Source organism: Zonotrichia albicollis, chromosome 13 (assembly GCF_047830755.1).
Source record: "Zonotrichia albicollis isolate bZonAlb1 chromosome 13, bZonAlb1.hap1, whole genome shotgun sequence".
NCBI lineage: Eukaryota > Metazoa > Chordata > Aves > Passeriformes > Passerellidae > Zonotrichia > Zonotrichia albicollis.
In genome coordinates this window covers 4,259,796-4,285,720 of record NC_133831.1, presented here as the reverse complement: position 1 = coordinate 4,285,720, position 25,925 = coordinate 4,259,796, and the positions used below count along the sequence as shown (strand labels likewise).

The 25,925-nt window shown below is 39.2% G+C and overlaps 1 protein-coding gene across 2 annotated transcripts in view; it reads left to right on the top strand.

Moving 5' to 3' along the window:
• The window catches only part of CDH13 (cadherin 13), a 444,090-nt gene that overhangs the window by 167,022 nt on the left and 251,143 nt on the right, over positions 1 to 25,925 (top strand). For both annotated transcript variants that reach the window (XM_074550802.1, XM_074550801.1), the window contains exon 4: positions 21,997 to 22,113. In XM_074550802.1, coding sequence (XP_074406903.1) covers positions 21,997 to 22,113 — 117 coding nt within the window. The remainder of the gene's footprint in view (positions 1 to 21,996; positions 22,114 to 25,925) is intronic.

The window sequence follows — 25,925 nt, the reverse complement described above, 5'->3', positions numbered from 1 at the left end:
CACTGGTGGTTTTCATTAATTTAATGTTCCTTTTTTGGACAAAGTGTGACTCATAAGTTTATTCACTGTGTGTGTAAGTGCCTAGATCAAATGTGTGGGCTCGCTTTCCTCCTCTTTCCCTCAGTGTGCAACTTCAGCATGTAAATGAGAAGTACTTGGTTATTTAAGGAGAGAAAAATGGTCTTATAGACTGGAAACATGAATAATTGCCTGTGAAACAAGAAGGTGTTAACTTCCCTGAGTGTTCAGTGCCTCTCTGTGAGTAATCTACATTCAGATTCCATGTGAGCCAGGGTGTAGTTATCCAGGAAAAGGCACTTTGTGCTCCTCAGTGGCAAGGAGGGCTAAGAACTGAATCCGTTTAGCAGTGATTCAAAGGTGAAATTAGATTATTTTTGAGACAAACACAGACCCTGTTAACGATTTCAAATTATTTAGAGACTAATGTGAAATGACAGTCAAAATTCTTTGCAATGAATGTATTCTATTAAAAACCAGTTACAAACAGATTTCCTCTCAGCCCTGAGCTGCATTTAGGCTGCTCAGTTGGTTCTCCCTGCTGCAACAGGTACCATTTCACTGTGGCTTGATGTGCTTCTGGTGGAAACTTCCGTGTTTTTTGTGGAAACTCAGAACCAGATGCAGTTCTAGAATGCACCAATTTTACCCTGTTTTCTTTTAAAACACACAGAGGTCTTATCCTCCATCCATAAGACCTCATGGCAAAGCTTCCACAAACCTCAATGAGAGCACTTGCTCAAGGGTTGTTAAAATTTAGTATTTGAATTAAATTGATTCTATGATCACATAGTGCCAAGAAAATACCTATTTACTTCTTGTGACTAAAACATTTTATGAGAATTTTTGAATGATAGATTAATTATCTGTAGATGTTTTGAATTAGTTAGCTTCTCTTTATTTCTACATTAACTGTCCTTTATCCATAAAAAGCAAGAATCCACTAAATGTTGTGGATGAATGATAAACCATCATACATTGGCATATAATTATTTTTCCAGTATTTTTTGTTCTGTGTTTGGCCTGGAAGAATTCTGGAACAGACAAACTGTGCCAATCCTATGCCCTAATCTTCAGAGATTGATGGAGTCCTATGGAAACTCATGCCAGAGGTGTGGGGAACATTTAAAGAAAGCCTTTGTGAAAGGTTTGAATTTAAAATTCATGTAGTAAATGAGGATATAAGTAAGAAAGCAAGAGGCTAAGCATGATTTAGTAGAACATTAGGCGAGATCATAAAGGATAAGTAGATTTCTCTTAGGATATGTAATATCTTTCATTTCTAAAGTGGCTTTCATCCTGTAAGATCCTCAAAGAGCAACTACTAAGTACATGGGGACAGAATGTGTGTGTGCCTGTCTTAATACAAACATCTCTAAAAAGAGGCATTTGCATAGATATCTTTATTTTTGATACTTATTTCATAATAGTTTTTCACATCAGGGTAGGAGCAGAGTCTTCTTAAACGAGGGATTAGGGAAAAGGAGCTGGCAATTTTGATATGATATCAGAATTGCCATGACAGCCTTAATGTCCTCAAATCCATCATGAAAAAGAGATGTTACAGCAACCAGGAGATTGTGTGCAGCTGAGGGTAGAGAAGAAAAATTGTCCATTTATTCCGTGGTTGTTCTTTCATCCAGCACCAGGAGTGATGCAGTTGATGCACCACAACTGCCCCAGATCCACCCGAGAGCTCTCTGATTTATTGAGGAACAGAGACAGTTCCAAGACTCAAACTCAGTTATGCCCAAAACCAAGCTCAAGGTTCTTTTTTTTTTTTTGGGTCAGACACACAAAATATTGCTGCTGTTTTCCCACTCCCTGCTTCTCCCTCAGCTTCCAGAGCCAGCGTGGATTTGAGAGAGCCATGATAAGAGAAATTATTGACATGAAAAGATAATTCCCTGAGTAAGAGTTTAGCAATTTCTCTCACTGGACGCATCAATAAGGGTCTCTAATGATTGTCCCAATGTTTCCATGCTGATTTCCACAATCCTAAAGGAATATTTATTATGGTTATTAGAGTAACACCTATCTCAGCACACATCTTAAACATTTAATGGAGCATCACAGGATAAAAATCTACATTTGTCCTCCCCCAAGAATTGATTCTGCCATTGCAAAAACAGATGGCTTTTTTTGGACCTAAAATTCCCTATTTTTTGATCATTACAATTTATGGTTGTTTCTTTGCATCTTACTTTGCAACTAGGTTTTTTTTTTTTAAGTACCTAGAATAACTTGGCAACTCTGAAGAATGTCAGAGTTAAAGCTTAGAGCAATTTGGTGTCTTCATAATAAACAACTCTGCTAATGCTTGCAGTCATCTTGGAGTTATTAATCATCCATCCCCGCACTTATTTCACCACCAAATCAAACTGAATAACCTTTGCATTAAGCAGTTCATCTGTCTGAGGAAAAAAAAACCAGGTTTGCTACTTGGTTTATACAGTTTCTCACTGAGAGGGCACCTGGGGTTGTGATTGCACAGGGAGAAAGTGCAAATCTAAAATCTCTCTAATGGCACCAACGTCGTTGCAGAATATTTGATGTGGCCAGGTAATGTCAAGGCAGTGTGGATGGACTGGTTTGGTTTGGTTTGTCTCAAAAAGGGTCAAACGTGTGACATGACCTGTGTACTTGTAAATGGAAGCTTGGAGCCTTATTTTTGTGTGTGGATTTCAGATTAGACATCTCTCTTGTGAGTATAAATGATCAGGAGCTTTAAGGGCTCTGCTAATAAGGAGCATCACAGACTTCTGCATTTTCCTACTCTTCTGGTGGACAAAATATTTCAGAACTACTAAAACAAGTGTGCAAAATGCATCCATCAGATGAAGATTTACAGCTTGCAGACCTATTGATGATAATCTATGAGTTATTAAAACCCATAAAAGCCCTATTATCTTTCTTTAATTCTTCTAGAACCCATCTGAAGCTAAATGTTTGCTGGGCTTTTATTACAGTATTGAACACTGTTACACTGTAGAATGTTTTGTCCTCTAATGACCAAGGAAAAGGTGATAGTATAAGTTGTGGGTTTGTTTTTTTTTTTTTTTTTTTTTAATCTGGAAGACCAAGCCAATTCATTTTCAGATATTGGCATATTGGCACAGAAATTTTTTGTCCAGGGGTTTCAATGGTGTGATCACAGGAAGAATTGTGAGATGATGGAGACTTTATACCTGCACTGATATCAGGGTGCATTGGTATTACCTAAATTTTTGACTAACCCAAAAAGAATACTAGCAAGAAATCAGTTCATGTTTGCACTCCTGATGCAGCTTAAAAGGCTGTATCAAAATGCAGAGGGCTCCCTTCAGGCCCAGCAGGGTGGTGATAAGGCAGCACGTCACCTCCCTGCAACCGGGGCCTCAAGTGCTCTCCAGAGCCAGATCGTTTTGATTTGGATATTGTTGAACTCAGGGACAAAAAAAATCCAATAAATACAAAATTCCTGATTGGCTGACAAACACTATGCATTGCAGTTTCTTCTCTGCACAGAGAGAATATTCTCATACCTGAGACTTTTTCTTTTTCCCCGAAGATGAAATAAAAATTCAGCTACTTCTGCTTGAAAAGACACTCCTGACTCTGAAAGATGTGCTGGTGACAAAACCCCTGGTGGGAGGGCTCAGGTTACTCAGGGATTTACTCCAGCCTGGCATCACCTGCAACAAGAATATTCACACTAAATCTTTGCTGCCCTTGCTGCAAACTCTCAACTCATGCTGTAGACTAAGATGATTATTACACAAATATTCTGTGTTTGCATGAATCCTGCCATTCCTTTGCCGCAGAATGGCCTGCTAGAAATAAAAAAAAATCAGCTTAGATTGAATTTCTGGTTTGGGAGATGGGGATTTCGTGATTTGTTTTGGTACTACCTCAGTCAACAGTCATGGACTAATTCAGTTCATTCATTGATTATATCAAAGCCCGAACCTCCAAACTGAGAGGTTCATTGGAACTGCTCAGGTGTGTTTTATTTCCAGCTGTGCCTGTGGAAACATGACTGATATGTCAGTGTGGAATATCGAGGAGAGACTTTACCACAAGTTCTGTTCAGTGCTAACATTGTAGTTTTGTGTTGAGAAACAGAATAGAGATATAGGAATATGTATGTATAGCTTGGGATAAAAAAGAGGAACAATATTTGACAAATTTTCAACAAAGTCATGTTCCTGCATGGCTTAAAACTTAAAATTGATACAGTTGGCTGTTCTATCCAATCTACTTCAATAACAACTGTAATTTGGTGCTAAAAATTTTATTTGTTTGTCCCACTTTTAGTTTTCAGTGGAGGTGGATTGTTTCAGCAGCAGGTCAAGGGCAAAACTGGAGCTCTCAGGCCTCATCCCTTGTGTGGATGTGCAGGGCAGCCTGAGAACCTTTCTGACTTCACTTGCAGACAGCTTCATTTTCTCTCTGCTGCTGTGTTGTGCTGTCCTACCATTGTTTTCTCTCTTTCCCTCCACTTCCAACACCTACCTTTTTGAAGCTGGTTTGGTCATTAAAGCCAGACTTGACCCTCAAAATTGACCCTCAAATCAGGAATTCAGGCAGAGGTAAGGAGAGGGGATGTCAAAACTTTAGTTTAAAGATTTAAAGTCAAAGCCAGGGGAGATCTGGCTCTGAATTTGGCTCACATCTACAACACTCAAACTCATCCCTGACAAAGATACACGAATGTGTGAGCAACGCTTGGAGCTTTAAGTTACAGGGCTGATTTTAGGCCTGATTATTCACAAAACCGTGTAATTAATCTGTCATAGGAAAACACAGCAAGCATGCACCAAATGCAATCCCCATTAAGTCAACAGGAGTCATTCCACCAGCTTTAATGAGCTTTGAATCCACTCATAAATCTGCTGTGAGGAGTGTCCAAATCAAAATTTGTCTGGGGGTGACCTTGATGTTAATTGTTAGTGCTTCCATGTTGTTTAATTGCCAGGAAAGCTGAAAGCATTAGTGGGACTATCATATGGTCTGGTCCCTTCTATTGGATACTATTAGCAACAAGTTGATCTATGTAATATTAATTGTGCATAATGTTAGTGGGTAGTCACAGTCTGCCAGTTATATTTTGTGTCTGTGAAACAGGAAAAAAAAACTCTTCAGTTATTTTTAATGTCGCTTCTGCCTTCAGCTGAATCCCTGCAAAATTAATGTTTTTTTGATCAAGCAGCTCTTCAGAGGATCTCAAAAGTTTCACATTTATTCAGTGGCTTTTAATCCCAGATTTTGTGTACTGACTGTAATTACTTTAAAATTATATCTCAAATTTGTAAATAACATAAAGGAGATTCTGTTCAGCCCTATGATGTCTATTAAATTTAACATCTGCCAGAAAAGTTCAATCATCTGTATCCCAAATGGAAATGTTTCCTTCTTTAACATGTCATATTTAATTCAATTAGAGGAAAAACATGGGGAATACATTAGAAGTACAAAAGGGAAAGGGTTCCTTTAATTTTTGTCTACTAAACAGAAAAGTAGATGGCTTACTTGAGAAACATAATTACTGTAGCTTCTAGTGGTATAAAAATATGGGAGAGTTATGGTTGGAGGACTGGGGGAGAGAAATTATTGGTTTTATTTAATGGTTTTCCGAATTCCTTGTCAGTGCTGGTAATTATTGTGTCTTTTCTTTTTGTTGGCACTCAGTGCATTAGGCTGCACTTACGATCATTTTATTAATGGGAAATATGTTTCTGAACAATTGTGAATTAGATAAGTGGCTTGATTAAAACTCATTCTTTAAAACTATAAAATGAGAAAATAACACGAATTAACCTCCAGTCTAGACAGTGGGAAGATAAGACTTGGTTTCCAGTGAGGGTGTGTGTTTAGGAGAATGAAGGGAGGGCAAAAACCTCCTGCACTGGCTTCAAAAATTTCTGCTTCAAAAATTGTGGCTTTAGGAGATACATGCAGGAAATACAGCAAAGAGCTTCTAGAAGGAAACCCAAGCTGGGCAAAAGGAAGAAGTGTTACTATTGCCAATCTTCACTTTGATGCCTCTCTGTGTCTGATTCCTGCAGAAGATGGAGTTACTCAATAAGCACATTACAGGTGGGGTTTTGTCTTGGTTTGAAAGGTGTCTGCTAAGGAAGAAATCCAAACAAAAAATTCCATCTCACACATTTAATCCCAACCTTAACAACAACAACAACAAAAAAATTCCACACTTTGGCACTCCATTAACATCATTGATATCTAGTCCAAGGAGACTAATTTGTAATCTTCTGATAACAGATTTATATGTGTGAAGTGTATTTTTCAAAAATATCAGTGGAACTGTGATGGAATGCTGAGTTCTGTGAGACTCATTTAAGCAGATATCTCTCTCTCTCTAGATATATGTGAATGTGCTACATGGATTTTATCTCAGCTAATAAGCATGAATTATACATTTGTAAACGCTTCTTCCATTTATCAAGCTTAATGTTGTTTCAAAAAATCTGAAAAAACAAAAAAAAAAGTTTAGAAGATTTTAACTTTCACCATGCTGTAACTTTCACCATGGGATGACAAGTACCTTAATTCACTGTAATAATTGTCTTATAAAAATGGCACACTAAGCATGTTTTTCCACCAGAAATTTTCATTTTGATTCTCAATATTTCATATCTGACACTGCGCTAAATGAGAACACGGCTTAACAGTTGATATTGATTTGCACGTCATTTTTTCATTTCACTTTCCTATTCAAAAGGAATCAGTGCTGACAAGTTAATGAACTCCAGCTACAAATACAGAGATAAGCCATGGGATAGGTTTAGTACCTGCCTTGTTCTAATTACGAGAGGTTTTCTTTAGGTGGCTGTTTCATGTTCACTACAGGGAAACTGGAATAAAGTGACTGTCAACAAAGCAGACACTTGGAAAAGTGACGTAGTACAGGGCTGTTTATAGAACCTTTAAGCAACTCTACATCAATTTATCCCAGTATTTTTAAGTCTTTAATATTTACAGGTGGAATACAATGTAAATGAATGAGTTCTAGAGCTCTGTGTTGAATACTCATAAAACTATGCTACTTTATATAATCTCTTTTTTAAATTAACATTTTGTATAAAAATAGCTTTGGACAGTGGCAGTAGAGATTAGGACTGTAGAACCAGCTCTCAGAACATTTATTTCCCTGAACTTTGTACACCTTTTGCCCCTGCTGTACTTCCAATTAATATACCTGGCATCTAAGAAGTTATTCCGAGTTCAGTTTATTGTTTTGCATGGCTAAATTGGTGAATGTGATTGAATTGGTATTTTGACTGGTATGTCCTGCTGCTCAGAGGTATGAGCTGGTCAAACCTTATTCAGAAATAAAATCCAGTTTTATAGCCTTAAAGATAGATTTCTTTCATCCACACAACTTGAAGCTGCTTCCAGAAGTACTGTAAAACTGTAACACTGAGTTTTACATTGAAACCAGCCTGTGGTGTGAGCAACTCTGAAGCACCTTTGGTGCTTTGGAGGAGGAGCAGACTGTGGTGCTGCTCAGTGCTGTAAATTTACTAGAAGGTAAATTCTCCACCACCTGGGAGTTTTCTGTCAGACACTCCCTGCACTGCCAGCAGTGACTGAGATAATTAATCTGACCAGGGAATTTGGCCACTGAAGTCGCTTGTGGACTTTTGGAATTAAAGACTCTCTGAATGTTTGCAGGGCTAACAAGCCATGCAGGAATGGAGTGAGGAAGAGAGAGGAGCCGTGGGCATTCCCTGCCTTGGGCAGCAGATGCCTGTGGTGACCATAAAAGGCTGGGAACAGGGTGTTCCACACTTGCCACCATGGCTTCTCTTCTCAGAAGAGCAGGGTGGGGAAGGCTGTGGCTCTCTGCCCTGGATTCCAGCCTTGCCCAGGGTTGCTCTGGCAATGGGAACAAACTCTTGGCTCTGGGGAATACGCTGATGCTCTTTGGCCAACCAGAGCAGAGCATAAACACAAGTTTAAAGCTGTATTTAAAGACCTGTGCCTGTGCAGTTTGAGACATCAGCTTTCCCTTGCTGTTGTGCTGATGGTCACAGAATACCTCCAATTGGAAGGGACCCACTGGGATCATCAAAATCCAGCTCCTGGCCCTGCTTAGGACACCCCAACAATCCCCCTGTGCCTGGGAGCATTGTCCCAGCCCTTCTGAACATGATGCTCATGGGCAAAGACAAGGAGCAGTGGTTTCTGCGCTTCAGAGGGCTCTGATTTTGCAGGAGGAGGGAAGTTGATGTGCAGCAGAAGTTGTTCCTTCTCTTCTACTCCAAACAAAACTCAAAACAGCTAAGGAGAATCAGCAGCAAAAATGTTGTTTATTAAAGATGAGAGGATGAGAGGTTGAAATGGGTATTTTCCAGATCTTTCCCCAAAATTATTATTCAGCCCTTGCATGGGGATAAGTCTGAGGAAGGATTCATTTCTTTGCCATTTCAGTATCATTCATGTTTTCCTAGCAGGAGAGAAATGTGAAATAACAAAAAGATTGTTCTTTATTCCAAGATTAAAGTTTCAACAGCTTAAGATTTGAACTTTACTTACATCTTTTGAAGAGGCTTGAGAAGCTATTATGCAACCATATCTTTCATTTCAACTACAGTTGGAAACAATACTATCAACATAGCATAAAAATATTGGGTTTATCTTATTTCTGTTTGTTTTGCAAGGGTAAATATCTCACAGGACTTCCAACCTAAATTTGCAGGCTCAAGAATTTTGTGATTATTCAGGATAAGAATTTTGTGATTATTCAGGATAAGCTTCAGACAGCCTATGAAATCTCAGCTATTTGTTTGGTGCAAATGCAGATTTCCTCATTGAAGTGCAGCCATGCCTGACACGAGCAGAGAGTTCACTTAAAGTCTTTGTTGTTTCTAAAGATAATGAGAGTTTCACTGTATTTCTTGTATTTCTTGAGAAAGTTTAAATATCACCTCAAGGAGGTGGAGGTAGATGGACACACAGCTGTCAGAATTAAAAATGAATGACAGGAAGAAATTTTGTTTGCATAAATTTTCTAGGAGAGAAATTGGGAAGATGGGTAAGGGACAGAGCAGAAGAGAAGTGCAGGATCAAAATGAGATAAAAGTTGTGACAGACAGAAGGGGTCATGAAGAGGCCTAAAACTAAAAATAAAAGGAGGAGGGAGGAGAGGAGAGCAGAAGTAGCTGGGTAGAAAATGAGAGGTCAGGAAAAAAATAAAGAAAATACTGTATAAAAAATAAATCTATTCTTACAGGTTTCCTCAAATTGTTCATGCCCCCTCCCTCTGTTTTATTTCCCTTTGCAGCCTGTGGCATGAGTCTCATAAAACTTCACTAAGATTATAATGCAATACCTTGGCACCAATCTCTCTTGTTTATGTGTCCATTAGTTCAAAGCCACAGACAGGCAATTTATTGGGTATGAAAAATGTCACCTATGGCACCCTCATTTGCATCTGAAAATTGATTTTTGTCACACTGGGATTTTAGGACAACCTTTTTTGGCAGCCAACATTGCCACAAAGCATAATAAAAATAATTATGTGACCACAAAAGCAGGTGAAGTTCACTGTAAGTTTGAAGTCTCTGGAGAATTGCAGTTGGCAAGGCATTATTGATGAGCTTGTGTTGGCTCTTGGTGATTAAATATTGACACCTAAACTTAAAACATTGCTTGAGATTGCCAGCAAAGTGGATAACAACATAATGGGACTTGATAGTGTTTACTCAAACATTCCAGCATGATAGCAGAATATTTGTGATGTCACTTGAACAATTGAACTATTAATTAAGAGTTTTTAAAATTGGTAATTACTGAGCTATGGAATGTTTTTTAAGGGAGTATTGTTAAACACCTTTTGAGGCTCAGTTAAAACATGTCACCAGCTTAGCAATTTTGCATCTGCTAAGTCAATTCATTAATTCATTTTCCACCTTCTGATGTGTTTGGCTGTTGGAGTTTGCCAGGTTTTTGTCTGTCACTGGTGTGATGGTTAATGTACATGGGAAAGTGTCATTTTCCATTGTGATACTGAAAAATCCTATTAATTATCAGTGTTAAGTTGTTCAAACGCTTTCATTAGTTATTTTGGCAAAACAATTCCCCAGGGTGAGATATATTTATATAACAAATTCCTCTAAAGCTGAATCAACCATAAATGGATTATGCAAACTTGTTTCCTTTCTTGTAGATAAATTGTTTTACAGCAGTGTTCATTATGAGAAAGTCCTTTGCCCACTGTAGCACTTAATCAGCACAGAATAATCTACAGCTTCAGTTTCAATGCTAAAAAGGCACCATTCTTTAGTATGAATCCAACTTTTAATCTTAGCCCTGGATGCTGTTTCTTTTATTTTTATTTTTTTTTTATGCCTGATTTAAAGCACAGGCAAAGGGTGGTGATTTATAAGCTCATATTCCTTAAAGGAAGTTTCTGTATGCAGTCGTGAAGGGAACAACATGCACTTGGAAAGGGATGAGCATGATCTGGCTGAGATGTGTGTTGGAGAAAGGATGGAGACAAAAAGGTGATTCTTTGGCATTTAAGAAATGTGTGACTTTTTATACAAACATAGAACCCACTGGAGAAATTTGGTTTTGTTAAAATACAAACTGATACCTTTGTTTTCTAAACAAGTTCATATTTAGTGTTTGAAGGGTTCATTAATAACCCTTGGCATCTGAGAGGTGCCCAGAGTGTGACTGCACTCCTGGCTGGGGCTGTGGAGCTCCTTTGCTGGGATTTATGGGGCAGAGCATTAAACAGCACCCAAGGACTGCACACCCATATTTCACACGCACTCAGGGCTGTCTCTGCCAGCAGAAGGATTTGACCTTAATCACGGGTTACTCACAGGCCTCTCAGAACTGGGCCTGTTTTAAATCATGGGTGGCACAAATATTTTTGCTCTGGAGTCAGGCTGCAGCTGCCAGGCACTGGCTGTGTTTGGGACCCTGGCATTTGTTGCTGGCAAAGATGCCAGCCTGAAAAGCACCAGGGAAAGCCTGGGAGTACCAGGAAAGTTAGTCAGAGACTTTACCTAATTAGCAGTGGGATATGTTTCTGTCAATTATCACAAGTGTCATTAAAAATCAGACCAAACACTTTTATATTTTCTTGTGGCACTAGAATTCAGACAAAACCTCAGAGATATTTTCTTCTTTGCAAATGATTTTTACTGCCCTTGCACTCTGGGTTTAAATTTTTATTGGGGAAAAAAAATCTCTGTTATTTTCTAACTTTTTCTTCACTGTTTTAGCACTATTTCCTCCTTCAGGGTTTGTTAGTTCCGTCTCCTGGACTCTGGCTGTATTTTAAATGTGGGATTTATAGTTGGTGGAAGTAGCCTGGATCACAGTCTGAGTGTGCTCAGTAACATTGTTTGACCATATTTGGTTCTCTGCAACTGAAAGGACCAGTCTCTGCTGGTAAAATTCCATATTTAGTTTCGAACCAATGATTTCACTTTTATAAATTGTTGCATCCAATGGAGAGGAAAAATCATTACTATCAGTGCAGGAACACTTAGGCAAATACAAGTGGTTCTTTTACAAAGTTAAAAGCGAAAATGTGTGAGTTTCCAATTCCCTCACACTGATAGAATCAGTAGAAAAGTAGTTCTGTTGTATTTTATATAATGTACAGTGAAATACCAATGAATGCTTTTTTCAGCATTATTGAATGATACCAGGCTGTTACCATCAATATGAACAAAACCACTTGCTTCTCTTTCTTTGCTTGCTCAAAATTCCAAAATAAGAAAAATAATAGTTTACTTGAGCTCCCATGAATTTTCTGACCTACCCATCTATGTTTTAATCTAGAAAAGTATTATTCCCTGGAAAGTACTAATCAACAGAAGTATTTCCATTGCATGGGTTCATTCTCCACAGCACAGCTATTCCAAACCTCATTCCATCTTTTACATTTTTTTTTTGGTTTTGTAATTTATGTCATTACTCCTCCAAGTGGCACAGGCTTCTCTTCCCATCAAGTCATTCAGATCACAGAGATAACCTTTTTGTTTTCATCTTGTGCTCTAAATGTAATAAATCAAATCCTTGCCAAAAGCAAGTTCTGAATTTTATATCATGAAATTTGCATTTCATGCTCTGTTGCTTATTCACAGAAGCCATCCAATCTGAAAAGACAAATAATGCCACATGACTTGTGTAACTAATACAGACAAATGTTTCCAAGCAACTGCCTGAGCAATCTGAAGATCAAAAATTACTCATCTGAAAAACTTGCGTATAATGGTAGATAATGTATTTGTTCACAGATTTCAGGGTCTGCTAATGGACAGTTTGTAAACTGAAACAGGACCAAAAATGTATCAAATTAGGAAGGCTGCAATTTATTAACTTGTCTCTATTAGATGGCTCCAGCAAAATAAAGCTATTTTAGGCTAAGAAAGTCATGTTGCACTTCACTGCTCTGTGCAATGATCAGGCAGGAGCAGCCAGACCCTCGAGCACAGTGAGTGCTGAAGGTTTGATTTTGGAGCTGGGATACCAAAGGGAATGGTGTGATCAAAGTTGAATTAATTTCCTCACGTTCCTTGGAAATTCTGCACTTTGCAATGGCAGCACGCTGTGCCTGCTCTGGCACACACAGGGCCTTTAGTTTGGAGGCAGGAGTTTGTACTTGGCATGTGCAATGAGAGCTGGAGAATCATTCTTACAAATTCATAAAGACATTTAATTCCGGTCCACTCAAATTTCTTCTGGGGCTGGCATGATGGATAATTATGAGGGGTAGAGAAATATTGCTGATTTTTCTCAAGCTGTGAGAACCCAGGGTTTCAGCTCTAGAATTGTCCTGTTTGAATTCCAGTGTGTCAGTAGAAGCAGCAGACATCACAGGCCTGGCTTTAATGAATTCAGGGAGCAAGAAAATGCATATAGATAAAAATAGAACTTATCTGACAGAACTGAAAAAATATGAAATATGAACAAAAAGGTAAAGTGGAAATAAAGGGGTGGATAATCTCCTTTGGTCAGAGCCCAGGCTTTTGAATGCATTTGAATATATAATTTCTTTCTCAGAAACACACGGGATTAGAAATCAAGACCTGAGCAGGGTTTTCAGATCTGTGGAGTGCTAAAATAACAGCATTCACTGTAAGGTGTGTGGGAGCAATTATTAGAACAACAGAGAACCTGTGTCTGCTCTGTCCCCTGTGGCTGCTGGGCTGGCTGTCCCTGCTCAGTCACTGTGCTGGAGTTAACAAGGAGCACTGGAGTGCTCCAGCCCTGCTCTGACAGCTTTGAGAGCATCATTTCCTTTAAATAGTCTTGGATTCTGCTCCCCACTGCTCAGAAACACAGAGTGGGAAGCCCATGGCCAATGCCACAAAAACAAGTAGCACTGGAGTTGCCAGGCAAATGACATGCAGGGAGCAAGTCTGGATCTGCCTTCTCTTGGCCAGGAAACTTTAATAAAACCTGTTTACTTGGTGCTTGTGTAGGTGGGGACTGTTCTCATACCATGGAGATGCTCAGTTAAAGGTCAGCAGGTGTGAACTAAGGAATATAAATATTTCTGTGCTCCTCTGGCTGCAGGTTGTTAGGGCAAGATACTCAGATTCAAACATATGAACTGGAATGATTTACAGTTGGGAACTCTCATGTCACATTTCTTGTATTGTAAAGTGTACTTGGCTTTAGTTTCTGCAGTTATAACCCAGAAAAAACATCTTCAAACCATGGTAAACTATGACTCCTGCCATTTTAGGCTCTTCTCCCTGAAGTATGTGGCAATTAATATTGTTAGCAGCTTGATGTTACAGCTCATGAATCATTGATCTGTTCCAGTACAGCAATTAATTTGCCTCTGATTCCTGACAGGTACACTCTTTGAATTTCCTGAAGCAGACTTAATTGCCAGCATGTGATTAAGGAGAAATGTGAGAATGCACAAAGATGTCCAAGCCTGTGTCTGGGTCTCCATCTTGCATGTTTCACTTTTCTTTTGGGAACCTTCTGCAAAAAAAGCTGTGCTTTGATTTCCCACTCCAAAACAGATACAACAAAACCAAAACAATGTTGGCATTTCTAGCCAGCATATTTTATAAATTCAGCAGAAATCAAATCTAGAAGTCAAATTTGAATGAACGACTGGGATTTTTTTAAAAATGTGTCTTGGAATTAATACTTTTTAAAACTTGGTTGATTGCATGTGAATTTTAGACACCTTTTATCCAAGTCAGAACTTCAGCTGGGTGCTCTCTCTTTAGTAATACTGTATGGGTCTTTGAGACTAATGAAAGGTGTAGAACTAAGCGGCATTGTCCTGTGAATTTAATTGGGTCACTGTGGTGGGAACAAATAACACAGGGCATGTTTAGGTCTTGTATTCTCACCTTTGAAAAATGCAGCCAGAGTGCAGCAGGAAGCCCGGCAGCACTCAGGTGATAATGAGAAGCTGTCCACCAGGCACTACAGCACTGTCTCTTTATTGTGCCACACAACAGAGTCAAGCTGCTGCTGTCGGGCAGTTATTGCCTGTTAATTTGTGTTGAAGAGTTAAACTAGAGCCCAAATTGTGAAGTGGATTAATTCACTATGATTTCAGCTTTCTGGACTCAGTTAATGCCCGTTAATTAATTTGTTCCGAGTAGCTGGACCAGGCAGTGAAGTGGATTAATGCACTAACATTTCTTCTTTCAACCAGACTTGAAATCCAGCCTGGTGACTGAGGAGCTTTGCTGGAGCTTGGATTTAAGTGAGCATTTTGTCTTCATCACAGACCACGGCTTCATTTGTCAGCCTGGCAGCTCCTGCACGGGAGAGCTGAGGAATGCGGCTCTGGGGAGCACCCTGCGTGCATTGTCAGGCCTTGGAGAAAACACCCAGAGTTTTTATGGTGATCTAAGCACAGCACAGCCCTGCTCTGCACTCCTGGGCAAAGTTACTTTTGCTAGGAGTTAGTAGAGCAGGAAAGGAGGGAGGAGGTTGTGCAGGCACATGACTGCAATATTATACATGCAAGAGAGTACCAGTTCTAATGGGAATTATTCAAAATCCCTCCCAGTTAAACTCACCTGGATTGCTCCAGCTAGAAACAGGCTTCTCACACTCTTTAAAAATGTGGGGTTTTGTTTGTTTTTCAGCATAAGGTAAATGGAAATGGATCCATAGCTGGGTGCCCTCCATGTGATTAATGCTGTGCACAGAGGATTCACCTGGAGGTGCCAAACTGATGCACCTGCACAGCTCAAGGGACCAAAATGTACAGGAGAAGAAATGTGGCTTGTGTGTCCATTCAGGCAGGGGTCTGGGTCTGCATTTATCAGCACACATGGCTTTAACATCATACACTTTTTCTTTAGAGTACCATGGAATTGCTTTTGTGCAGCACTGTTAGAATGCAGTGGATTCCACAGCACTTGAGCCCACAATAAAGGTATAAAGGGTATTAATTTTCTGCACACTCTCACAGCTGGCTGCCCTGCAGCAAGACATAGAGAGCTGGTTTTCCAAGGTGAAACAATTTCTGCTATGAATATAATACTTATTTCACATAAGAAATAAACTTTATTTATTAGAAATTGTCCTTATATCCCAGGAGGGAAATGTGGAGCTGCTTGTTCATGGCTGCTTGTGTTATCTTGCATTTGGAGTTGTCATTGGTGTGCTACAGATCCACAGATTTTGTGGATTCATGTTGGTTATTGCAACACCAAAAACTCATCTTTAATGCATTTATCAGCCCTAGAGCTGGGATTTGTGTTCTATGTGTTCTTTCTCCTTCTTGAGTATTAAAATCGCTCTTGAATTTTGAGTTCTTCCAATGTAAGCAGAGAAATGAGTCCTCTCAGTGGAATACTGAGAGCAGGAATATTGGGAGTAAGAGGTTAAGGCCTCGTGTCCATGCTGTGCAATGTATTTTACACATGACTTTAGTTAAATCTCAAAAGAATCAGATTTTTGAAAGATTTTAATTGCTTCAGATCTCCACTGTGTTTCTGTTTTCAGTAGCAATTTGGTATCTCACCCAAAAACAGATGATTTCATTAAGTGAAAGCAAAACCAAACCAAAACACACTATTTTTAATGTAAATTTTTATTACAGCACACTTAAGGCTTTTTTACCTAGGCAATGGCATCAAGAATTGCTTTCCTTATTTCAGTTACATTTATTTGAAGTGCTGAAGGTTTTGGGACATCTTTAGGAATTTTTCATTTCTCCTGGCACGCTGTTAAAAGCAGTCTGGTTTTATTTGCTTTGCTACAAGTGTAAGCACAGCAGGGATGGAGAAAAGGGTATTTTTACCCATGATAAGTGATGTGTTGCTAATGCATCCTGGTGAAGATAGAGCATAAGGTCAGCCATTGTCTTTCTCCTCAAGCCTGTATTTCAGTGGTGTTTGACAGATGAGGCAGTCAGAGCATATTTGGTTGTTTGTGTATAAGGGACACCTCATTATATTTAATGAGCAGTGTTGAACCAATATGAGCTTTCCTGTAAGAGGGGGTGATTCACATATGCTTCAAAATGAGAATAACATTCTCTAAATGATGACCAAAAAAAAGCCTGAAATGTTAATTTAAAGGAAGAGTGTATTGTTCTCAGTGCAGGTAAATCCCATGGCTAAAGCAAAGTTAGAGGTACTTTGTTTTCATCTTAGAAAAACTTTCCTCTGTCACAGAATAAGGCAGGTGTGTAGATAAATGAAACTTATATTTCAATAGAAATTGGACTTTTCCATCAAAAAAAGATACTGCAGAAGTCCAGGGTAATAATAGAATTAATTATTTCACGAAGTAAAAATTCAGGTGTGTCTCCACCATAGTTTTGTCACCAATGTATTAAAACTCTATTTATTCTATACTCTAGAATATATTATCATTAAAATGGTTCTGATTTACACATGACCAAATGGTTTGAACCAGAATAATTTTTTTCACCTCTGTTTTTGACTCCTCTGAAGATCACAGGAGCCTCCATCCTATAAAACCCCCCTGGGCCAGGCGATGGAGGGCCCAGGAGCAAAGCTGAGATCTCCAAGTGTTTTTGCATTAATGGATGGATCAGAAATGGGCACTGTGAGGCTCTGCCTCTGCACTTATGGGACAATTATAGGAGGAGGAGCACCCAGAGAAATTAAATAAAATTTCACCAGTAATTTCCATTAGATATTGTATCTGGCCACGCATCACCAGCTTGGAAGTTTTTTTCTCTGAAATACCCAATTCCCCTTAGCCAGCTGTATTTTACTGGGTTTGTTCTTCCCAAGCACACAAGGTGATTTTTAGGGTGACATTTACGGGCATTGAGGACAGAATGCTTTTGAGCAGATGTTTGTGTGAATGCCATTGACCTTTAAATTTCTTAAATTTATTCATTGAGTTCATTATTTGCTTAAATAGTTGTTCATTAACTTAAAGTTCCAGCACATTTCTGAGATTTTTTAATATTACTACCAACGTGTGAAAATATTTTTCTGGTTTAGGCATATATTTTAAAAATAATTAACTTCAGTACTGTCTATGATAACAATATTCTGATGATAGAAATAATATACATAAAGGAATTAATTATTACAACATGATTTAAAATGTCAACTAAGAATTATATAAAAATTATTTCTTAAATTCACCTGCAAAGAGTTCTAGTTTTTTAGTATTTTTGTGATATAGGAAAACCAATATCTCAGATTGCCACAGCCCATTTCCTATTTCAGATGAACTTTGCTTGCAACAAGCATCCAATTAATTTTATTTTTTGTATTTAGGGCTGACCCTATTTTATACCATCAACCTTAGTATGTAAGACCAGCTAAATGACAAGAAACTGAAGCACTTTTCTGGTCAGCGCAGTGGATTACAGATTGCCACTCCAGCAGTGTTTCCAACCCTCATTGTGACAAATCGATCCCAGGATTCAGCCACCCTATTCCCATGACAAGTTCTAATGAAATTTTCTTTGCCGAGAGTAATGGTTTGTGCTGCTGGAGAGTGACCAGGCTATTCATTCAAATATTCAAGACCTGTAAGAAGGCCTGGTAAAAAGAAGGAAAAACAAAACAAAGAGGAGAGTTCTTGAAGGATGCAGGGAAATTCCAGCTTGCATGGCGTTGGAGTTTGGGCAGGCTGGCATCTCTCAATTCAAGTTTAGCCAAAATGCTGGAAAAATGAGGAGGCTGTGTTTGGTGCCTTTTTATTGGGAACAGGAAATCAAACTTTATTACCAAACTTTATTACCAGTGAATCAGCTAAACTATGGTTGAGCTGATTCCATGCCTGGAAGGGGAAATTAAGGGACTCAAAAAGAAGGTGTAAAAGTTGGTTATGAAATGGTGGCAGTGAAGTAATAACTGGATTCTGATCATAATCCATCAACCATGAGAAGTATATTTCACTGACCATGTGAGATATGGAATTGTAGTTAAGCAGTAAAAATAATGAACCTGATAAGATTTCTCTCCTATAATTTTTGTTTAAAAAACCCCACCATAAACAATCAAAAAGATTGAATTTTTGGTTTTGGTGCATTTTAGGTAGGAAAGAATTCCTTACATTGTACCTATTTTAAATTTTGCCTGTGCACAGACACTTTTATCTTCCTGTATTTCATACAAGGCAGCATCAGTGGGAGAAGCAGACGTGACCACAGCCATCATGTCTCTGGGTGCTGGTGGGACACAGCCACCTGGGACAGGCCAGAAATCCTCATTTGGAGTTGTTGTAGCCTCTGTGGTTCTGATCAGCTGGGTCCAGCAAAGGTGATGGAGAACTCTGTGGGTTCACTCATGGCAAGGCCCAAAAGAGCACTCCCGTGACAATGCCAGCCTGATCTTTTAAGAACTTTTGAAGCAAAATTACCAACTCTATCTGGAGTAATTTTATATCCCTTGTGAGTTCTTCTCCAGGAAATTAAATAGGTGAATGCTGTAAGAATTATTATATATCCAATATATCCATCCATGACAGAGTTATCAGCTGTTGAGTCAGGTGTTAAGTGCACATGTAATGTCAGATTCCTTGGCAGATTCCTTCTTTTACACTCACTGAGGATCAAACCTGCAGTTGCAGCTGCTTGGCACTAAGCAAAATGTTTTCCCCTTTTCTTAGTTCTTTACAAGTGTGGAAATCATGATAACCACAAACACCAGTCAATTATTCAATCGGTGAAGTATTCTTGACATTTTCTTCTCCTCTGCTTACCTGCATTCCCTAGAGGTGCTTTTGGCCACTTATTTAATCAGTCATTGCTGTTAGACACCAGGGGATGATAGGACAGAAATCATGAAGAAATCACTATTTTGAAAAACACAGTGAGATATGAAGAATATGAAACACACTTAGGGAAGGGTTTACATTTCTGTGCTTAATCTGCAGAACCTCCTTCTCCATGAAACAGAATAATTGTGTTAGAAACAGAAGACAATAATTCAAATTTTTGTTGTTGTTGTTCTGAAGATCTGCTTAGAAATCTGGACTTAAAGGCCATAAGTCTTACCATCATAGTGCTTTCCTTTAGAACTTCACTGCTTTATATTAATGACTATGTAATCTGAGTTTTTCTTCCATTTGAGAACCTTTGGGAAGTGTAAGGATAACTTGTCATGGGAAAGTGATGAGCTAACTGTTTATGGGCCTATGGTTACCAAAATTGTGAGCCCTAGATGTTGAACAATCTGGAAATTGCTTTTCCTACTCAAACTGTCACAGAAAGGATTGTGACATATTCAGAGTCTTGTTGGACGGGACTGTGAGAAAAGTGATCTGGTGGAAGATGTCCCTGCGTACTGCAGGTAGGACCAGATGGCTTTTAAAGGTCCCTTTCAACCCAAACCTTTCCATGACACAAAGATAAGCAAATCTGAATATCTTGTTCATGTGCAAAGACTCCCAGGTGTCTGCAAATGAGCAAGACATTCAGGTTTGTCTTGTTCAAATCCCTCCATCTCCCTGAGCTGAAGGAAACCACAAGAGCAGAGCAGGCCTGAAAGGTGTGATCAGATAAACGCTGCTGCTGCTGAGCTGAAGATCTGGGGTTTCCTTGTGGCCATCGTGGGAGTCACTCCTGCTCCTCAGCATCATCCCAGGCACGTGCCAGCCCCTCTGTGTTCACAGTGGGGTTTTGAAAGCTTTACTGCTCTGTGCATTTGCCCTTGGACAGGATTCAGCTCTTGTCATTTGACACTTCAACTGTTTCCATCTTGAACTTTCTCATGAATTTTTATTAAGGAAAACTCTTGGGAGAGGAGATGAAAGACAAAAGCAGGGACCTGAGTGGCCTTCAGACTGAAAGATTAGAGAGAAATGGCAAAGCCTTTGGGAGAGCTGGGAACTCCACAGGGGGAGCCTCAAAATGTTATGAAAATTGGCAGCATTGTGAGAAGGGATTCTCTGTGTGGTTCCCACTGCTCTTTGACTTTACCATGACTAAAGCAAACTGGTGAAAACTTGAGTTTCCCTTGCTCCTGTTTGTTGTCAAATTTGAGAAATGATGCTAAAGCCAGCAGAGGCAGAGCAGAGTTGTGGTGAGAGGCCTGTTGGATGGGAGGAGTTGTCACAGATGGAGGCAGGAGCAGCTGTGGAGAGCTTGGCTGATGGATCCAGATTGTGCCACCAAAAAAAACTCATTCAGCTTTGACATTTTATAAAAACACAGCCTAGGGATGGAGATTTCATTGTGTAATGAAGAATCAGTTGTTAAAATAACAACATGGATTCCAGAACTGGCTGAAAACTTTGGGGTTTGGATTTTGTGCACTAAGAGAGCAAATTGTTATCTGTAGGATATAACTGCCTTACTGGAATGAGACATTTAATTCAAACAGTGATTTTTTAATAAAACTGCCATGGCAACCCAAATGAAAAGAAGTGATTGAAATATTTTTCAGTTCCACAGTTCCTAGTACACTACAAATCTGCACTTTTTTTGTTTGTTAGGTTTTGGTTGTTTTGTTTCATTTGTTTGTGGGTGTTTGTTTGTTTTGTGAGGTTTTTTTTGTTGTTGTTGTTGTTTTTTTTTCTCTTCCAAAAAAGGATCGAGAGAGAGCTTTGGGAGATGGGGAGAGGCTTTTTCTGACCTTGGCAGTAAGTGTGTTGGAGAGGAGAGTTTTAGAGGCTGTGGGAGGAAGCAGAGGAAGCAGAGTGGTCTCTGGGAAGCTGCAGCTCCTGCAGGGAGAGCGCGGAGCAGATCAGAGACAGAAGGGAGGAGAAAGCAAAGGTGTGCTGGGCAGGGTTTTCCAGGGGCCAGAGGCCACTGTGGAGAGTTCACTGTAGCTCATAATGTGCTGAACTGCCTGAAGCTCAGACAGAAAGAAAGGCTTCAGAAAATACAGAGAAAAAGGAGTCCTGTGTAAATACAACTTTTGTTTTCATTCTTTCTCAGAGTATAGCATGAATCTTTCTCTAAGAGGAAACAAACCCCAACACAGCAAAATATCCAACACCAGCAACTTACGAGCTCACATTTGAAGTTACACCTGGGCTTTGGTGTCTGATTTGAAGTTATAAGCTTTTGGTGTTTATTGAGTGGTCATTTCCTGTGGACTGTGTTTGCAAATTCACTTTGTTCTGTTTGATTGAAAGCCTGGGCTGAGAAGTGACTGAGTGTAGATGGTGCCTGTCCTCATCTATGTCTTCTGATATATCATCATATATGTCTTTAGAGAAAATTCTCTAGAATCATTTGAAATGTGGCTTTTTACTGGTCTTGCACAAGTATTTGAGGTAAATCAGTCCTTGCTAAAGGTTTATGATATAATCAGCTATCAGTTTAGGATTGTAGACACACCTTAGGTTTATAACTTGTTTACATGAGTACAAAATCAATATGGGCTGTCTACTGCCACTGAAAAAGTGCAGTAACCTGAAAGATGAAATGCATGCTTTGATATGTTATCACTAATTGCTGGAAAATATACAATACTAAACTTAGAATCTGGTGGTTCATGGGAATTTTGCCTAAAGGTGCCGGGAAAGGGAATAACAACTGAATATCTGGATTTTTTAATCATTGGTCTTTTTCTTTTTCAGGAAATCTTAAAGCTAGAAGGCAGCCTTGGAATTCCAAGACAAAAAAGGGCTATTTTGGCAACTCCAATACTAATTCCGGAAAATCAAAGACCTCCATTCCCCAGATTAGTTGGCAAGGTAAGTCAACAAAATGCAATCAAATGTTGATATTAAGTAATTGATCTATTATTCTTCTAGTTTTGCAGTGCCCATCAAATTGGTAGAAATATTCCAGTTTTCTTCCTACCCTCTTCCACCCCTTCTACTTGTGAACACTGAATATTTGGATCTCAGGCAGTCTCTCTGTAGAAGTTCCTTCATTAAGAATTTCTTTTGGGGAGTTTAAGATGGGAGTTCTGGGCTCCTCAGGCACAAGGAGACAAACCAGGCCCGGTTTGTGCTGCAATTTTTTCCTGGCATTTTGTCATCCTGATTTGTCCCTGTTCCTGAAGTGCTTCTTGGGCATCACAAGTGCCTTAGAGGATGCAGAAAAAAAATGAAATGTGAGAGTATCTGGCAGGCTGCTTTTCAAAGGCCCTGAGAAACCTGTCCTCAACTAATATTTAAACTATAGGAATTGCAAATGATCAACATCTTGAAATACTTGGAGATGTTATAATTTTTACAATCTTTTTTTTTTTTTTCTTCAGCATAGCTCCAATTTAGGTATGCAGATGATTAATTTGGCTGGAGTATATTGCAAACAGAAAGAGAGATTATGCATGTGTCAGGGGAGACAGAAGTTTTAGAGGTGTTTAAGAGAATGGAATAACATATTCTAGGTCAACTGTGGTAATTTGCAACTGAATGCTAAACAAAGCATAAATAAAAAGGTTTGGACTCTCAGACCTACTGATTGTAGGGGAGAAATTCAGTCAAAATCAGTGCAGAAAAGAAAAGCAGCTATTTCAGGTCTTTCTGACTTGTCACAGATCTTCACACGACAGGCTGTGAGGTCCTGGTAACCACAGTGAATGTCTGTAGCAACTCAGAGTTCTGGTTCCTGTACCTGTGTCAGATCCTGCACAAGTTGGAGAAAAAGCTGTTCATCCTTCCCTTAAATTTAGATATTTATCATCAGCTTTCCATAGCTTCATGAATTTTTAAAAATTCACTTAGTTGCTCACTTCTGTGAAGTGTGAGGAACGTGTTTATTCCCTCTTCCAAAATATTTTGGGGCTCACCTTCAGAAGCCACACGGACTGATGGATCACAGCTCCTGCTGGGTGTTGGTTTTTCCTGAACCTCATGGAAAAACCCTTTGCCACCTTTGCTCTGCTGAGATCCCTGCAGAAGGACATTGCAGATTTGCGTGGTTTCTATGGTGTTTTGGGGAAGAGGCAAAACATCCAGAGAATGAGTAATTTGCATGTCATAACAGAGTTTCAAAAATGAGAAGGAATGTGAAGCTTTCCTGACTGCATGGAATGGATGACAATGATAATTTCAGATTTCTGACTTGTTCTGTGTGGTGCCACCATGTGATCCTGTCTGGGTGTTCACATGGAAGTCAGGTTTCCAGTGTGTTATTTTCCCTTTCTTTCTTACTTTCCCTTACTTTCCCCTGCTTTAGCAAATTACCAATGTGGTTTATTAATTTGTTCTGATTTCCTCTTGCTCTCCACCCCATGCTGTGCTGGCTGGAATTGCACAAGGTTGTTTGGAAGTGATTGCAGCAGCCAACAGGTGAAATGCTGATTAGCACTTAGTGGGGAGCTGGGCAGATGCGTGGAAAGAGGAGAGCAAGGGGAGGACAATTAATTGAGTTTTATTTCACAGTTAGGAAACACATCATAAAGGAAAAAAATAGGAATTTTAGAGGATTTTCTTCATGAATTTTGATATATGTATATCAGGAAGGGGATACTGCACTGGACAAGTGAAAATAGAGTTTTGTTCAAATTAATTAGAAAAAATTCAATTAGTATTTAGGTTAACAAGGAGGTACATGTGTCAAGCCTGTTCTCTGTGCTGTTCCTGGCTTTCCAGCATCCCCACGCAGGAATTGGATTATTGCCTTGCCATTTCCACACCCTTCACTAGGGTAGCTCTTAATTAAATAACTATCCTAGGCCTGCTGTGCTTGTAGGTGGAGAAATCTCACCTTTAAGCAGGATTTAAGGTTTTACATATTGTGCCTTTGTGCCCGAGGGAGAACCCTGAGATTAAAACATTTTCATACAACCTTTGTGACCAGATGGCCCAGGCTACAACTCTTGACTGTTATTGATGTGTTTTGTTTAGCTCTTGCTGATAGAGCACTGGGATATGATATTCAATTTTTAGTCTCTCTCCATATGCTGCTTTTCTGGTTTATTTGTCCACATGAAGTCAAATGAAATCCAAAGCAGTGGGATGCAGGATTATTTTGTACTTCCACTGGCAGGTTATTCTCCACTACACCGTGGAAATGTTTTCTAAGACTAATTTAGAGTGGTGGTTCTGTGCATGTGCAAACAATGACACACTTCAGCTGAGGATGGTGCTTTTTGAAGTTTAATCCTCACTAATGCTGACCCCAAGGAGCATAAAGGGAATTATGGAGATGCTCAACAAGTCCCAGCTCTTTTTCCACACTTCAGAAGAGAAGGACACCTGCAAAGTGAGACTGTTTATCCAGGCTCAGAGGATTTGCTCTTCATGTTACGGATGGACAAATGGTGAATCAAGGATTCTATTCTTCAGTTTAAAGGAGATGTTCTGCATAAGAATGAATATTGCAATTTTTGGCAGGTAAAACCTGGAAGCCGAGTGGCCTGGTGAAAATTGGCAGGACATTTTATGCTCAGTGAAGGGCAGAACACAGAGAGAGGTACACAGGAGTCTTTGCAGGAAATTATTGAATAAATCAAACCCAAAACTTTATTTTTTTTTCCCTAAGAATTTTTTTTGTTGTTATTTGTCTATTTTTTCTTTTGGAAAGGGTATGGGGTTGGATCAGGTATTTTAGATCGGAAACTTTCTATATTTCCTGCCCCTGATCTGGCTGTTAGCTGCACTTGCATGACAGGACTGACCCCAACAAAATCTCAAGACTAGAAGTGGTCCAGGCTTGCAAACAGGATAAAAATTTTTAAGATCTATGAGGAAATGTTTTTTTTTTCCTCTTCTGAAATGTGAATTTAAGGCAAAGAGCAAATGCATCTTGCCTGTTAAAGCAGCAGTAGAAAAACACTTGAAGAAAGGAGGAAGCTGAAGAAAACTGGATGTGAAAAACTGCTGCAAGCTGGTATTTTTGAGTGGCTATACTATTTATATACCATAAATTGCATGCTTCACAGAAGAGAATTGCCATGGACTAAGAAAGCAGCTGTAAAAAAATGTCAAACTTCAGGCAAAAAATTGAAGTGTCAAAAGAGATGATCATGATCTCTCAGCCTGGGAAGAGAATCCAGAGAGAAGGTTTGTAGGTTAGAGGAAGATATAATAGAGGAGCACTGAACAAAAGCTGAATTAAGAAGTTTTTTGGTACCGCTGGAAAATTAAGCAGAAAAAGAGAGGGAGTCTAAAGAGAAGTGGAGGAGGAAAGGACCTGGCAAGGATGGGTGTCCTAACCTGGAAGATAAAGGTGTGTGCTCACAGAGAAGAGAATGATTTACAGAAACCCCAAACCCTTTCCAACACCACGAGAGGGATCTGCGTGACTGCTCATCAGCTGCTTTCAGCTGGGAAAGGTCTGAATCCCAAGTATTGACCTGAATCTTTGTTTCAGGTACTAAAAATGATGTGGAAGAAAAAGAATGCATTTCTCATAATGGAACTAGGCATGGGGTCTACAGGAAACGTTTACTGGATTTTTAAGGATTAATTTTTTAATATCACATTGTTTGTCTTCAAATCATCACCACATCAAATGCAGTGGTTGTGCTGTGCCAGAGCATGGTCAGAAAACAGGAAATGGTCATCAGCAAGAATTTTGGCTTGTCCAGAAGACAAAAATATTTTGGTGA